Source organism: Cottoperca gobio, chromosome 23, assembly GCF_900634415.1.
Source record: "Cottoperca gobio chromosome 23, fCotGob3.1, whole genome shotgun sequence".
Lineage (NCBI taxonomy): Eukaryota > Metazoa > Chordata > Actinopteri > Perciformes > Bovichtidae > Cottoperca > Cottoperca gobio.
This window is the reverse complement of record NC_041377.1, coordinates 14,516,283-14,530,025: the sequence shown is the minus strand read 5'-3', so window position 1 is coordinate 14,530,025 and position 13,743 is coordinate 14,516,283. Positions and strand designations below refer to the sequence as shown.

Genomic DNA, 13,743 nt, shown 5'->3' with positions numbered 1-13,743 from the left:
ATAAATCCCTATATTTAGGTCCAATTTCAGGGCTCATGATGGGAAGTTTGGTCAATACTGCAGTGAAATAACATCTTTCACAAGATAACAAACCAGTAAGACAACAATCCTTTGCTAAGTGTATTTATTTTTCTGCAAAACATCAAAACCCGATATATATGATTAATGTCTTGTATACATGGCTGCCCACTATAAGTAATGAGAAAGATAAGATTCACAGCACAACCTCATCACACATGAATAATGTTTATTGTGTCCAAGCTAAATTAAAGTGATATTTTCTTGGGTTGGTTAAACACCATTGCATCTACTGCTGGGAAAAAAAAGTGAAATCCTAATAAACACAAATCAGCTTATTTACTCTAAAACAAAAGCAGAGTAGCCGAGATGTTTACAGTTCAGGGTTACAAAAAAGCGATAGTTAAAAGTAGTTTACAATCCCTACAGTTTCAACAAGGATACAGTAACAAAGATAAAATGTTTCACTACAACATGTTATTACCTAGCAGACAAATTATCTACAGTTACATGCATTTAAATGATTGTATTGTATTTACATGATGCCCATTCTTTTAAAGGCTGGCTACATTTGGGTAGCAAAATGTTTGGAAAATGACAACTCTAATAACCTATCGTAGGTTTGTTGTATTGAAAATGATCACCAACAATTGACAACTCCAAAAAACGATTTAAGAAAAATGCTCTACTGCTATCTTACAGGCTATCTTTCAAGAAAGGTGACAGCCTAGGGTGACATCATTTCCTAAATTCATCACTTAATTATATGAAAAACAGCACTGATTAGAGTAAAACAATGGGCTTCATTAGTTGAGATGCTCCAACGACTGCGGCCAGCGACCCCTCATAACTCAAATTGGTAGTTTTTAAATCAGATGATCAGAAAAATATTATTCTAACATTATTCTAAATGTGTTTGGACCACAAACACTTTGAAAATGACAATGTTTCGTAGGGTCATTGATGCAGTAGCTATCTGAATTAGCTAATATTAATTATATATTGTGATCGGCCCTGAAATTAGAGCATCCTTATGTTATACAAAATGTTTCTTTGATTAATAATCATCGCTAGCCTCCTCTTCCTCGTCGTATTTCCTCTTGAGGGAGTGCTTCTTGTGCTTGCCCCTGTGTCTCCGTTTACCGGAGAAGTCGGGGTTTGCGTCTCTCGTGTGCAGCTGCTCGTGCTTCTTCAGAAGGCCGGGCACGGAGAATCCCTTCCCGCACGTGTCACACGTCCAGGGCTTCTTACACGTGTGAGTCCTTTTGTGGACGTTCAGATGGGACGCCAACTTGTAGGTCTTGCCGCACACGTCGCAGCTGAACGGGCGCTCGTTGGTGTGTAACCTGATGTGGACCTTCAGATTCCCGACCTGTGTGAAGGTCTTTTCGCATATAGAGCATCGGTAGGGCCTCTCTCGGGTGTGGATCCTCAAGTGAACCCTCAGGCAGTACTTGCTGGAGAACTTCTTTTGACAGACGGGGCACGGGATCTTTGCTTTTGGCACGTGGTCTTGCTGGTGCCTCTTCAGGTCAGACAAATAGACGAAGGTCTTCCCGCACTGGGAGCAGAGATACTGACGGTCGCCGATGTGGTAGCCCATGTGTCTCTTCAACAAGCTGGGGACGAGGAATCTCTTCCCGCAGCGCTCGCACATGTGAGGGCGATCTCTGGTGTGCCAACGCTCGTGGTTCGACAGTTTGAAAGCCGTCGGGAAGCTTTTGTTGCAGTGCTTGCAGGGGAACGTCATCTGGCTCGTGTGGCACTCCATGTGCCTTTTGAAGTAGGTGGACTGCGTGAAGCCCTTGTTGCAGATGTTGCAGTAGAAGGGCTTTTGGCCGCTGTGGGCCAGCATGTGCTTGGTCAAGCTCTGCAATTTGGTGAAACACTTTCCGCACTGGCCACAAGCGTACGGACGCGCCGTGCTGTGGGTCTTCAGGTGGTTGTTGAGGAACGCCTGTGTTCTGAAGCATTTGTTGCATGCCGTGCACACGAAAGGCTTCTCTCCCGTGTGAATGCGCTCGTGGTCCATAAGCTTGGACTGATAAGGAAAGCTCTTATCGCACACGCTGCAAGTGAATCTGTCAGCCGGAGGCCGGATTTGCTTTTTTCTTCTGATGCTCGGCTTCATGTCATCCTCTGCACTATACTTGGCTGGAGGAAGTGGTGGCAGGGCTGGGAGTGAGAGCGAGTTTGTGGCAATCTGTGATACCCACTGATGCAATGTGACCCGCTGAGTGTGGGGCTTTTGGGCATCTTTTGCTCCTGCGTTGGCTGCACTCTTCATCGGCATTTGAACGACCCGGAAAGGGATTGATTTCAACGGAGGCCGCTGCTGTTCTGATTTATCTGGTGCTTCTGGCACTGCATCTTCTCCTCCGCTTGGTAGAGTAGTGACAGGCGGTTCCTGAGTACAACTTTTCTCTTGCACTAAGTTCTCCCCCTGAGCTGTTGTTGCGACACTCTTTTCCTTTTCAGCGATGCCGTCAGCTGTTTTATGACCGTGTCGCCCTGCGCCCTGTGCTTCAGTAGCAGCTGCCGTGCTGTCAGAGTCATCCGACATCCCTCCCAGGTCTTCAGTGTCACTGAGCGACGCCGGGCTCGTTTCGTTGATTGTGACCGCTAAAGGCTTCGGTGATTCTGCCGGCGGCGGCGGTTCTACTGGTTTGGGTCGGAAGGCGAGGGAAGAGAGCACACAGTTTCCCACCGAGGACGAGATGGTTGCTGCACGAAGCGAGAAGGATTTGTCAAATTAGTTTTCACCGTAATGATTTTTTCTTTTTCTTTTCTGTTTCATCACATGTTCACACAGACAACCTTAAGTATACCTTTAATTCCAAGGAGTCCCTTGGCCTGCTGGTGCAGGAGGAGAGTCTTCAGGTCCCCAGTGTCCGGGATGAAGCCTCCGCAAGCCTCCAGGACAGACGGCTCCGCTGAGATCATGGCACCAAGCTGAGGCAGAGAGGCAGGAAATGGAATCAATAAATGAGTTAACAGCATAGATGTTTTCTTTTTACCCCTTAGGTTAGATCATGTTTTTATGTCTTCATAGTCGGATATACGAATATATCATCGTAGGAAGTCTAATTGTAACAGCTCTCCTAGAAAAGTATTTTTTTTTTTTACCAAAATCCTTCATCCAGATCCTGAGAAGAGATTTCAATTTATTCAATTTCATTCTGTAAAATGTCTTAAAGTGATGCTTTAAAATGTCTAGAATTGGTCCCGTCAAAGAGACTTTACATTGAATTTTTACATCGTGTTACTGTATTTATAAGTATTATTATATTATTATTATTTCATTCAAAAATGTGTTCAATGACTAATGTATGCCATTGATAAGAAAATAATAAAACATCTGTTTTCCCCTAGGGCCAGTCCATAAAGATGATCCACAAAACACCCTTAAGGCTGGGAGGTGCATTTTGCCACTGAATCCGGTCAGTCAGATAAAAATGTACTTCCTGTCTCTGACCGGTACCCCACTGTTGTGACCGGAGTACATGTCAAAAAGAAATGTACATGTGCATACCTGGGAGAGATTGGGAACAGGAAGAACTTGCTCCAGCTTGCACACCAGCCCTGCAGTCAGAGCCTGTAGCGCTGTATCGAACTTTGTGCCGTACTGAACAGGGAACACTTCCTGCAAGGGGGGTGAATTATGTGTTTAACATAATTGTGACTTTGAAATTGAAAAGAGATCTATGGATGTTATGTGCTCTATCTCCTGGCTTTGTGTGATGACAAACCAACGATAGAACATGAATGTGTGGATGTGGATACCTGGAAGAAGCGCTTCCTCTCTGCAGGGTTTTTAAGCAGGTTCTGGACCAACACCATGAAGTTTGTTTGAGATTTCTCCACTTCTGAGTCCTTCTTTAACACAGGAAATATTGTAACTCAGGTTTAATTCACACTTAAGGGTTCTGTAGTCTCGCGTAATGAATCAAAAAATAAATACAAGCTGTGTTTAAATGGGGTACAACTTTATGTTTATCAGAAGTAGAAAAAAATCCCATTCTTACCCCTGACGATCCAGAGACCTTCAACTTATTTATGAGAGTTTGAATCGCCTTGGAATCCGGTGGGCCGACTTTGTGAAGCAAATCCAAAATGATCTACAGCACAAGAGAAGACACAGATTATAGGTATAAGACTAAGCATACCATAAATCAAAACCTAAATAAAACAAACCTCGTATGATCATAAGTTCGCTCTTTTAGTTCTTGATGTGAGTGGTTTGTAAAAGGAAACATATGGAGTTCATCATAGGGTGGCGTGAACTTCCAATTTGATGCTCAGTAACCTTAACAAAACTAATTTGAAGGAATTAAGCCTGGGGAGCAAATAGCATCACAAGCTCAGTGTGATGGATGCATGTGGCCCCTAGATTCCTTTTGATATATGCTAATAACATCAATGGCATTCTGCGGTTTGATGCGCACACACACACACACAGACACAGACACAGAGACACACACACACACAAAAGATGATAAACTCTCACCCTTGCTCTCAACCCCAAGAGGAGCTGGGCAGTTTGCTTGAAGCTTATGAGCTCAGGAACAGTCTGCGTCACCATGGTGACAAACTCCTCAACCTTCCCGTACTGCTTCACGTTTCTCTGCCGTATGACCTGCCATATGTACGAGTATGTCAGCTGCAGAGGGGAAGCCATCAAGCGAAGGGAGGACAGGGGAAGGGAACCTCCGACACCTGTGTGGAATATGACAAAGTTGTACGAAAAACCAGCAGCATGTTTTATTTTGTTTTGTTCATGTGGACAGTTCTGTTTTATAGGTCTTTTACTTAATTACTTCTTACATTGTCTTTTATCTGTTGGTATTCTCACTGTCAAACAGAAACATGTTCTAAATAGGGTGTTGAATACTTGCAGCAAAATCACTCGAGAGATACTCGAAAGTGTGTCACAGAATGGACTGTGTGAGAGTTCTCATCCCCTACATACCAGGGTTTCAGATCATCTAGCTCCCTTTTTAGAGTCCCATTTAGAGCTGCAAAGATTAGTTTGTCAACAAAAAAATGAATCGACAACTAGTTTGATGATCATTTAAATTGTTCAAGCAAAATGGCACAAATTCTGTTTTCAGCGTCTCAAATATGGAGATTTCCTGCTTTTCTGTGTTTTATATCATATTAAACTGAATATCTTTGGGTTTTGGAGTGACAAAATAAAACATTTAATTAAAGACATCGACTTGGACTAAGAAACTGGGATGAACATTTTTTATCTGACGTTTTAAAGACCAAACGATTCATCCATAATAAAAATAATTGTTAGTTGCAGCCCTAGTCCCATTCACCAAAACTAAAAGATATATGTACATTTTTAGAATCCCGGCCTTCAATTTAATTGTATATGGAAAAGGTTGCATGTATACACGTTTTAATAGCTTTCAATTGTATTGTCTATTTGACTAATTCGGTTCTGAACTATCTGTTTCACGGCAGTGTAACTAACTTGATTGCCCTTCAGTAACAATGATATCAGTGATGATGATAAAGACCAGGATATGGTTTGTAACGCGTGTGTTTACAAACTACCAACAGCAGAACAGGCTCTGCAGGTGGAGCCAGACTCTGCTGTAGGGGGCGCTGCAGTGCTAAAACATACTTTGATACTGCAGATAAACTGCAGATGGGTTGGTTAAAACTACTTGTGCACGATTGCGTGTGCACGTGCAGTAGTGAAGAGAATGAGCGCCAAACTAACTGTGGCCGAGTTACATTCAAACTTTTACTAGATCGTGTGGGGTGGATACTGATAAGTATTAGAATCGTCATAGTTGATTTTAGCTAACGTTACACGATACAGCGGCCGATCGGGACATCCGGAGGGGAGCGGAGGATGGTTTAATTTGAAATCCGGCAGGCTGGTGACCAAACATCACCAAAATAACCTTAAACAAACTTTACAACACGCACGTTAACCTGCGATTAAAAGCAAACAGACGCTTTGAGGCAACAGGTGGCTATCTTTGAACCTTATTTTCCAACCACCGTTCTCGGCGGCAGCTACTGTTAGCTTGCTAACGCTAGCTTAGCAACCTACCTGTGGTATCGGATCGTTTCTCCATTCTGCGACCAGGGTGCGTCGCTACTTCATGAGTTAATCAACCGACTACACAAATAGGCTCACAGTGTTGCACTTTACACCGATATATAATGTTTAAAAGTATTTAACCGTCTTTCTTCCGACAGTCAAGCCAGGAAGAATAATGGCGACCGCTGGGTAGTGGCTTTCCAAAACAAAAGTCCGAGTGTTTCCGGCGGATATTCGTATATAAAATAAAAGCACAGTCTTTTGAAACTAATGTAAAGGAGCAAGTGCTACAGAATAGCAATTGGCGGTATGAATCATGATCCAGCTAGTTTATAATGCATTTTAATTATATTTTTGCCATGTTGACGGGCTTGGCACGTACACGTACTTTTACATGTCTTAATGTAGTTTTACTAAAAATAAAAGACTCTAAAGAAACTATAGTTAAATGACCAAAGAAAACAAAGGAGTTACAGTATAACAAGATCCAGCGTTGATCCTTGTGTTGCATAACAAATAAAATACAACTGCAGTTTGATTATTACAAATTGAATCACCAATTGTTTTTTATTGATGGTATTATTTTTGCAATGAATAGCCATGGCAATGAAAAGTAATGCATCACTGTTTTGCCGACAACAATATGATGCACCAATATATATATTTTTTTACATTGTGGACATATACACATACAGTAATACTGACAACAGGCGTTTGCTCATTGGCCATTTGCAGGGGTTAGACAAAGTAATGTAACTATTTAGTAAAAAAGGGCATTGACCAAATCATCATTATAGTCCGCCACTGTAGCACGCTTTGCAATGATGATTTAGTTACTTTAAGGATAAAATGTGTTTTCCCAGAATGTTCACAGTATTTTGTCTATCCTCTGTACATTCATGACTTGAATTACAATAAAAGGTTCATTACATGTTGTAAGTGATTTATATTGTAACAAAATAACTTAATTAATTCACATACAATACACATCCATTTCCACAAAATACAAAAAGGAAAATTATACAAATTGGTCACCAGAAAGACAATAAAACAATTTGTAAACCTTGTCTAATGCATATTAATAAAGGTATATCTTCCCCTTTCATTGATGTGTTTTGGCAGTAAATCATATGAATACAGAAAACGTATTTAAATACTAACCATCCTCTGTAGATGAGGCTACATAGCCTGTGGTCTAGAAAGATTCTTAGCCTGTCGACTCATTGGGATCTGCCGACATCAGTCGTGTTTGTATCTGGCATTTCCTCCAGCCTACGGCCAGTTCTTTTGTGGCGAGAACAAGTCCTCCTTATGCTTCTCACTGAGCTCATCCCTCCATCCATCTATCCATCCCTATCCCTCACTTTCCCTCATCCTGTCTGTCCTGTCTCTCGCTCCCTCTCTCTGACACATACAGTACAAGAGCGCTCACACTCGGGGAGTCATGTTCTCATGACTGAACATGATTGACTCAGTGAATAAGGCATTAAAAACACACACACACTGTGGCCAGCAGCAGCTATAGATCACTGAGCAACAGCTTTGAAATACAATGGCAGGATTCAAAGGGGCCTCTGGCGATGGCTATCAGCCATCTGGTCAGATCTTTCATACACAAAGTAGAACGCTTGTTGAAGTGCTCGGCGTGTTGTTTGTGACTAGCAGGTTTGTAATTTGTGACAGATCTGAATAATGTCAATAACAAGACAAGCTGCATGAGATCAAATGCAACTTAAATCACCCTTTAACTTCTGACGCATTAACAATAAGCAGTATTGATAGGAATGTGCTTCTTTGCATATACACCCAATGCATTTGCTGTTGACTCATAGCAGCGGAAGGACTCTCTCCGTAAACACCTGCCAACAAATTGATGACAGGTGTCCCATCTCAGAACGTCTTCCAAACAGTGTAATAACATTTTTGATTCGAGGCTCCGGCCATACATTTGAGCGCAAATCAAAACTGGAGCACGACAACACCCTGAATGGCAACGGTTCAGGGTGGCAGGAATGAAAAAAAACCCAACTCGGTCTGCTCGGAGAAGGCAAACGCTGTTAAACACTGGCCAAGACGAGACAATTAATGTACTTAACCAGCCATTTTGGCACATAACCAGCCATTGTGTAGTGAGTTCTTCCTCTGGTCCCAAAAAACCTCTTTGGGTGGTTAAGTGCTAGAAGTGCCTGGGGGGCTTTTGTGACACACCCGCCTTCGCATGCAGGTGAGTTTTCTCTCGTAGCTCGGGTCCACGCACTGGAGTTGAGTGAAAGCAAAGACAGAGTGTCAGAAAACACTTGTTTATCCAGCAGGATAACAGAACAACCTGGAGAGCGAGTTGTTATTCTGCAGTCCAGATTTCCCTTTTTTTCTATTAATCATGCTTCATCTGCTCTCATGTTCAGGGATCGCCTCCCCCACTGGCTGAGTGTCAGCAGCGTGGGTGAGTGTTTGAAGTGGGATGGAGATAGACACAGTCGGGATCGTGTCAGAAGGTGCCATTTGACTATTTTCAGAGTTGCAGACTGGTAAAAGCCTCCCAGACTTGACCTAAAAGTAAAAAAAGAAAGATAGAAAATCACACTCACAGTCTGAACAACACTTCTATCCGGTTTTCTATGGTGAACAAATAAAAAAAAGAATACATTTCCAAAGCGGAAATCATTACTTTAGGTAATGACGGAGCTTCAAAGTACCGATGAATATTTAATGAGCACTTGTTAACTTAACAAGAATTGCCTTCCTGGAAGTGCTCACGAAAATGAAGACACATTATCATGTTGGCTTTATTAGGTTGAACCACAAAAAAACTCAAAGGCACAAGAGTCAGTGTAGTTGATGGAACATTTACTACCAAGGATGGTATTTTTAGATAGTGGCTCTTAGGTTTCTCATAATATTACAAAAACCAAGAGAACCACAATAATTTGGGGTATATGCCATCTATAATATATACCCAAGATATCATCCTCTCTGAATAACTAATTGTAAAATGACTCCCAGCTGAACTTTTCATTCTTGAGGAGCCGGAAGGCCTGGCTGAAAACGGTCTTAGAAATTGCAATAAGTGCTCATTGTGGTATAGAATCTATTCATCCCTTATGAGTTTGACATTATGGCCCTTTTATACATACAGGCAATTATCTGCCTGAATAGTGTGGAAGCTGTTTTACAATTTACACAATAAAAGGAATAAAACAGTTTCTAACCTCAGAAAACATTTTTCTGATGCTAATTTCAAGTCTCCTTCAATACAGCATGATGTTCATTTAAAAAAAAGAATTATGGTCCCATTTAGGGTAAAATAGACATTTAAGCCGAGTATGTTTTATGCTTCCTTGTTATTGACAGTTCATTTTTGGATGCTCTCTGTGTTTTTGTCTTACAACTTTAACTCTTTCATAGAGTGTTTTCAGTTCTTGAAAGGTAATTGTAACGTTTTTGGTTGCCTTAAAATGTCTTCTTTAGCTTTTGGTTATACTTCCACCCTCTGTGTCATTTCTGGTTGCAAAAAAAAACAAGATGGCTACGCCCAAAACGCCAAACTCTAGGCTTCAACTGTAGTCCATAAACTAATGGATGACGTCATGGCGACAACGTCCACTTTTTATATACAGCCTATGGTCTACTTTTACGTTGGCAGCTCTGTGTAGCGCTGGTGCTTTGAGCTAATGCTAACATCAGCATGCTAACATGCTCACAAAGACAATGCTAACGTGCTGATGTTTAGCAGTTTACCATCTCAGTTAAGTGTGTTAGCATGATAGCATGTTATAAACAGCACTAAACACCATACAACAAAGTATTGGACCAATTAAAATGTTGAAAAATGTAAGGATTACCAAAGTTATGACCATTTAGCCGGTTCAATTACTGTGTTGTTACAAATATGTCTGTATTTTCTGTCCGTGTTTCTTCATGCAGATTTTTTGAAAAGTAATTTTCATGTTTTTACCAAAAGTAGTAGTGGCTCAATGACTTACCAGCCACACTATGATAATAACACAAGCGGTGAAGGGGATGAGAGCCAGAAGTAAGGGATATCTGTTGGACCAGCTGTTCTTTCGACCCTCCTCTTGACCACCTGGAACAAGGAAATATTAATATAAATCTGAAAGTGGCTACTATTCAATCATTTATTATTAAACTATTAGAAAGGATTCTGTTTGTTCTGTCATTTATAAATACTCACTTTGGTTCCCTTTTGAGAGGTCAAGTGGCGTAATAATGTACTTAGCAGGCTTTTACAAGTGATGCGTGAGACTTGCTTTTAATGATGATAAAATTCCATTAATTAATTAAAAATAATTGTGTGTTAAAGGTCACATATCCGCTTCCTATCCTCAGCTGTGTGTTCTTGACCATGGAATCAATATCTGCCCACTAATAGGCCACTACGAGCTGGTTTAGTTGTCGAAGCATGCATTAAAAATTTAAATGCAAATGAATGGTTGTACCTGGTGTTTGTTGTGGATTAAGGCACGGTGGCGGCTTGCACGAGAAGCCCGATGTTCCTTGAGAGGCGGCATGTAAGACGTCTTTGATGTAGTCAAAGTAAAGACCAGACATTAAGCTCCCTTCCCGATAGTGACACTGGAAGACTTGCATCGCTGTTTCCTGGGGGATCAATGTGACAAGAAGCAATCCTGAAATAACTACATTTTGCAATTAAGTCTGCAAAACATTCCCTGAATATTAGACACTCCTCACTAAAACTGAGCTGCAGCGCTTATTTGCACACGTACCAGTTCCTCGTGGTCAAAGGTGAAGCGTAAACTCTTCATCATCGCAACAAAGACAATTATGTTTTCTTTGTTGGAGGAAATGGCTCCAAACATGTTGGCTAGCTTTCGAAGACTCTGCTCCAAAGGATAGATATTCAACACCACCCAGCACGTGCCAGCCTGGAGATATGAACCAAATAGATTTTCATCCTTTAATTCAATAATTAATCATCTGTTTCACATTATTTCCGCTTTCACTTCTTTCATACATACCACTTCTTTGGGAATATAACTAACAGGAATCTCATAATCAGAGGGGATATTCTGCGTCTACAATGACAGAGAAAGGTTTTACAAATACATACACTGGAAGATCATGTGACAAACATATGAATGTGATGCATGTATGTAACGCGCATCAAGCCTGTAGCAACTCACCAATAACGACAGCTTGCTCACATCATCAGTTATCGGCGTCCCAAATTTTCCGGAGCAGAGATTCAAACTTGTGAACAGACTCAAGAGGAGACAAGGTGCTTTCAAGATCTAAAAGACAGAAAAAAAACAGGTATATTAACAAGTTATTATATAGTACTGTTTAAATATTGTGTCTGTTTATTTTTATGAAGCAAATCAAGTCTCTGTTAATCAAACAAATATTTCAAAGATTATTTATTGAGTCCCTTCTTTGGGCAGCAGTCGCTCAGTTTGCTCAATTCGCCTCCTGGGCGCTGCCAAGGAACCCTTGAGCAAGGCACCCACACTGCTCCCTGAGAGCTGTATATATAATAGCTGCCCTCTACTCCTAATACTAGGATTAGTTAAATGCAGAGTCTACATTTCACTGTGTTTGCCATTTCCATTAGGCTCGAATACAAAACAGTACACACATGCATAGTGCATGCAGTGATGAAATGTTATGTATTGCATTAAAAAAACTAAACATGATCTATTTCTGAAAGAGAGTCAGTTTAAAATAGTACTTTTACTTTGTTATCAAGGACACAGGTGTCTTTCTTTCAAAATTAAAAAAGGTTATTCATATTAGTTTCCTAATATATCAAAGTAGAGCTGCAACTAATAGTCAATTAATTAACGCGCGTTTTCTTTTTGTCATTTTTAAAGCAAAAATGCCAGAAATGATCTGGTTCCATTTACTTCATTTAACTTAAATGATAGTTAGTTACAAACTATTTGGACAGTAGATGCAAAAGAAGCACTTCAGCACCATTTCAGGAGTAGATGACGTGACTGAGGACATTTATTTGACAGCTGAAATGTCTATTTGCTACTTTAAAGATTTAAGATTTAAATGCAATGAGGTCAAATCTGATGATCACTCTTCAAAGTTGCCAGGGTGACAGGCATGGAATGTGTTTAGCTTCAAAGGAATTTCCATTCTCATAATAAAACATGTTTGAGCAGCTGAATGAAGTGAATGTGCAGAAGGACTTCTGGGAGAACACTCGCTGATCTCTTTTGATATTGAGTCTCTGGGTCATTTCACTTCACTTTCCCTTTCACGAGACTGCAACACCAGCAGTATGTGGAGCAATTACTGTAGACCTCTTAACACGTTAAAATACCTCTTAGTAACTAACCCTTACTTTTTTTTTAGATACTACAAGCATATTATTGAACGGTAGTATTTATACCTTATGTTAACACATTTTTCACCTTTTAAAAATGAATGAAGACTACATTTAATCTGACACTCAAACATAAAAACACTGTAAAGTAAACTGATATATATATATATATATATATATATATATTAAAAAAAATCTTACTGCAAACACAAATATTCTAATATCAAACAAGCACAACACAAGTGAGAATTAAACTATTTGATATAGCTGCATCAGTATATCAGTCCATATACTTTTTACAACACACAGTTAGTGCAACCGGAAAGAAATTAAATTCTGCTACTTACTTTCTTCCTCATATGGAGCAAGAATCCGTGGTTGCTCAAATCCGGTGCATGAAATGAAGTGTTTTCAGTTCAAAGACAGAGCTCATTGTGCGTATGCGTGTGATGTCCGAGCGTGTAGTGAAACTTGAGGATGGGCTGGCAATCTGCTCTCACTCCAGACAGATTGGTGAAGTGGTTTGACGCGGTGGAGAGGCCGCCTACAGGCTGAGTCACCGTGTCACACACAGAATCTGTCTGAGACTTTTTCCATAAACTCCCACGTGTCAATTTGTTCGTCAGGAGAAAGTGGGCGCTTGTTCTCTGGAGGGAATATTTTGTTTGGAATATGTCAAGTTTATTCCCAAAGCAGGTTTTTTTGTAAAGTGAAAATAAAATTATAAGAGATCTTAGTGGGAGCAGATTTTCCAGCCATCATCTTTTCTTTTTTTCTTTTTTCTTATAATCTATTGAATTTTTTTCATTATTTTGTCGAAGTTTTATTGGCAAATACACCTTTTCTGTAATTGAAGATGAAGTAAAATCCAATAACCATTATTGATTTCTATTATCAAATCAATATCAATAAGAAAAAAAAGAGGAAAAAAGTGCAATGTGTTAGAAATTGTGATCTTTGAGATAACTGCTTTGTGGAATGTGGGAACGTGACACAAGAATACTTTGTTCATGGAATGCTCTGTAAACAGGTATATGCGTCTTGTGTTCACATGTCAAATGACCTAATTTGAAGGAAGTCACAGTGTAGCAATCAGGGAAAGGAATACTTGTATAGGGGTGTTGGAAGTGAAAAGGCAGAAGGCACCCTGAGCTGAGTCAGGTCATCCAGGTCACGTCTAAATATAACCCGGGCATCCGAGGACCGAGCAAAAAAAAAACACATGGGTTTGATTTCAGATGTGACAGATTTATACTAATGTATCTCACGGCACAATTTCAAGGGCATTATGTTAGCAGCCCTATGCTGTTAACAAGTTGCATGCCTGCAGCTGTGGACAGGATGACAC

The 13,743-nt window shown here is 40.4% G+C and overlaps 2 protein-coding genes across 3 annotated transcripts; both read right to left on the bottom strand.

Annotated features, from left to right (window-relative positions):
- Positions 1–109: 109 nt before the first annotated feature.
- Positions 110–6,313, bottom strand: LOC115028604 (zinc finger protein 354C). 2 transcript variants are annotated; one of them, XM_029462476.1, is made up of 7 exons: positions 6,092–6,313; positions 4,526–4,734; positions 4,044–4,136; positions 3,802–3,894; positions 3,551–3,661; positions 2,847–2,970; positions 110–2,742 (listed from the first exon to the last, which is right to left on the bottom strand). In XM_029462476.1, exons 1-7 carry the CDS (start codon positions 6,114–6,116, stop codon positions 1,076–1,078), a joined length of 2,322 nt encoding a protein of 773 aa, XP_029318336.1. In that variant the 5' UTR covers positions 6,117–6,313; the 3' UTR covers positions 110–1,075. The 2 variants fall into 2 exon arrangements, with proteins under 2 accessions (XP_029318336.1, XP_029318337.1); XM_029462477.1 differs by having other exon boundaries at positions 3,802–3,891.
- Positions 6,314–6,660: 347 nt separating this feature from the next.
- LOC115028426 (uncharacterized) lies at positions 6,661–12,852 on the bottom strand. The gene is made up of 7 exons (XM_029462214.1): positions 12,743–12,852; positions 11,245–11,352; positions 11,080–11,136; positions 10,828–10,986; positions 10,540–10,699; positions 10,066–10,166; positions 6,661–8,632 (listed from the first exon to the last, which is right to left on the bottom strand). Exons 1-7 carry the CDS (start codon positions 12,752–12,754, stop codon positions 8,468–8,470), a joined length of 762 nt encoding a protein of 253 aa, XP_029318074.1. The 5' UTR covers positions 12,755–12,852; the 3' UTR covers positions 6,661–8,467.
- Between the last annotated feature and the right edge of the window lie 891 nt (positions 12,853–13,743).

Excerpts from the sequence above, each read along its gene's own strand:
- LOC115028604 (XM_029462476.1), bottom strand. The coding sequence starts at position 6,116 with ATGGAGAAACGATCCGATACCACAG. Across the intron at positions 3,895-4,043 it reads AGGTCTCTGGATCGTCAGGG|AAGGACTCAGAAGTGGAGAA; the intron begins GTAAGAATGGGA and ends CCTGTGTTAAAG. Across the intron at positions 2,743-2,846 it reads GGGACTCCTTGGAATTAAAG|CAACCATCTCGTCCTCGGTG; the intron begins GTATACTTAAGG and ends CGCTTCGTGCAG.
- LOC115028426 (XM_029462214.1), bottom strand. Across the intron at positions 10,700-10,827 it reads CCTTTGACCACGAGGAACTG|GAAACAGCGATGCAAGTCTT; the intron begins GTACGTGTGCAA and ends TTGATCCCCCAG. Across the intron at positions 10,167-10,539 it reads TAATCCACAACAAACACCAG|GTGGTCAAGAGGAGGGTCGA; the intron begins GTACAACCATTC and ends TCCTTGTTCCAG.